General features: G+C 62.4%; 1 protein-coding gene across 1 annotated transcript in view; it reads left to right on the plus strand.

Moving 5' to 3' along the window:
* The first annotated feature begins 212 nt into the window (after positions 1 to 212).
* PIGB (phosphatidylinositol glycan anchor biosynthesis class B) overlaps positions 213 to 2,402 on the plus strand; it is a 6,375-nt gene continuing 4,185 nt past the window's right edge. The window contains exons 1-3 of the mRNA XM_015419744.1: positions 213 to 578; positions 1,405 to 1,537; positions 2,063 to 2,183. Coding sequence (XP_015275230.1) covers positions 464 to 578; positions 1,405 to 1,537; positions 2,063 to 2,183 — 369 coding nt within the window. The 5' untranslated portion in view covers positions 213 to 463. The remainder of the gene's footprint in view (positions 579 to 1,404; positions 1,538 to 2,062; positions 2,184 to 2,402) is intronic.

The raw sequence follows: 2,402 nt of genomic DNA on the forward strand, positions 1-2,402 counted from the left end.
GACCCCGCTGTCCACGCCCAGTGCCGCCGCCACCAGCGCCTGGGCAACGCTCGGCCGCATCGCCGCTGGGGAGGCCGCCCGGACACGCCCGGCCCTCCTCCTCCTCCTCCCTCCTCCTCCTCCTCCTCAGGCCGTCTCCGCCGCCGCCGCCACGCGGCCTCCGCACTCCTAGCGCGGGCACTTCCGTCGTCCGGAGGCGGGACTTCCTGTGCTCTTGGAGACGGGTGCCCGGCGGGGTCAAGAGGCGTTTCGGGCCGCAGGCGTGGCTCCGTCGCCTCACGACAGCCCCGCAGTGTGGGCCGGCGATCCTACGGCACGGCAGAGGTGGGCGGGGGCGGGGGGGGCCCTTGGGAGAGCGCGCGCGCAGCCGGGCCCCCCCAAACCGGAAGGCGACCCCGCGCCCCGCCCATCCCGGAAGCGAGGGCCTCGCGGAGCGGAGGAAGCCCCGGCGGGCGGCGTTGCCATGGAGACCGGGCCAGGAGGCGGCGGGGGGAGTGCGGGCCCCCCCATGCGCCTGCGGAAGCGGAAGTCGGAGCTGTATCAGCCCGCCCCCGGGGGCGCCTTGGGGCGGGGCCCCGGTGAGTGACTGTCGGGTGGGGGGCGGGGGCAGCCCTTGAAGGCCCGGGCGCGCGCCCCCCACCCCCCACTTTCAGCCAGACCCGTAGCTCTGGTGGGACTCTTGGGGGGCTCTCCCCCCTTTCTTAAAGGCACAGCCCCATAGGACTTTCTCCTGTACATGCTTTTTTCCAATCATTTATACACTTTTTTTTTTAAAGGCGTGCGCTCCTTTAAGCAGAGTGGGGTGCCGTAGCTGACTTAATTCCCGGACTGAGCAAGGGGGTTGGAGTAGGTGACCTCTATGATCCCTTCTGTCTCTGTGTCAAGACACCGGTCTCCTTGAAGACAGTTTTTCCTGCCCAAGTGTTGGCTTTCTTGACTGCAGAAGTCATCACCCCCACCGGCCGGCTTGTTCTCAGAACTGTTGCTTAGGCTGGCTGAAGTGATGAACTTGCAGCAGCTGAGAACTGTCACCTAAAGTGGTTGCCAGCTTGCCATTTAGAGATCTGTCCCGGTCACAGCTTTCTATTGGCTCAGTGGCTTTTCTTCCTGAACTGGGAACTCCAGCCCCCACCAGAAACACAAATCTGCCCCACAAGCACCAAAATCCTGGCTCTGGGCCTGCTTCCAGCCCTGCCCTCCCTCTCCCCCAGGAAGCTCCAGGCGGCCCTCCTCCTCCTCTGCTGCCCTTTCGGCAGCCGCCTCCCCCGGGGCCGGCTGCAGGATCACTTGCATCACCTGAGTGAGGGTGCTGGGGTCCTCCGGGGCTATGCGTGGAGGCCTGGCCCGTGAGCGGCCCTGAGACCGGCTGCAGACGTGAGGCTGAGCTCCTGGGCCTTTTTGCAGCCGTGCTGGGGGAGACGCTTGGCCTGGGCTTGTGCACCGTCGTCCTGAGGCTGCTCAACTGCTTTCTAGTCCAGACCAGTTTTGTCCCGGATGAGTACTGGCAGGCCCTCGAAGTCGCCCATCGACTGGTCTTCAAATATCCTTTGCTGGTTTGTGAGCAGGTAAAGAGCTGGTGGGCATTTCCTGGAGAGGACAAAGACCAGCCCCGTGCATGCTCACTCAGAAGCAGAACTGGACTTACCTCACTGCACACTCTTGGCATGCACGGGGGCTTTGCCCCAATCTAGACGATGCCTTCTCTGCTCCCCCCCCCCCCCGCGATTTCTTTTTAGGTGCCCCAGCATGGTGCCTAAATACGGAGCCCTTTCTTCAACGCAGAGCTAGGCCAAGGTTGCCACAGACAGCTAAGACGGCAGGGCTTGCCTAGCCCCAGAAGTGGGGTGTGGGTTGTGGCTTCCTGGAATGTGGTGTATGGGGGGGGGGTCTGCCCAAAGTATTTTGTGAATGGAATTCAGGGCCGTGTCCCAAGAGGCCAGCCATGGTCCACAAAGCCATGCGCTGCTTCTGTAGATGAAGGCAGGTAGCCGTGTTAGTCGTGAGTCACCGCTCACTCCTCCAGATGCTTCTGTGGTGTCCCAAGGTTCTTCCTTAATGCTGCTAATTATGGCTACTTGACCTGGGAGTGGACGGAAGGGCTGCGGGGCTCGCTCTTCCCTTTCTTCTTTGCTGGCATCTATAAAGCGCTGCACCTGTTGTCCAGGGATGATGTTCAGTGGCTGGTAAGTGCAGACTCATCGGCTTCACTGTGTGTTTTCCGGCTGCAGGCAAGTGACCGGGGTTTGGGGGGCAATTCTCTGCTTTGAATAGAAATGGGGAGCAAAACCACCATCCCTTTGGGATGTGCCAAAGAGGCGCCTTCTGGCTGGTGGGTTGAGAGGCCTGCCCCTTGTCAGTGGACGACACCCCTGGCACAGGCGGGGTTTGGCTGCCTTCTCAGA

This window comes from Gekko japonicus, unplaced genomic scaffold, assembly GCF_001447785.1.
Source record: "Gekko japonicus isolate JY-2015 unplaced genomic scaffold, Gekko_japonicus_V1.1 scaffold1945, whole genome shotgun sequence".
In the NCBI taxonomy this organism is placed as follows: domain Eukaryota; kingdom Metazoa; phylum Chordata; class Lepidosauria; order Squamata; family Gekkonidae; genus Gekko; species Gekko japonicus.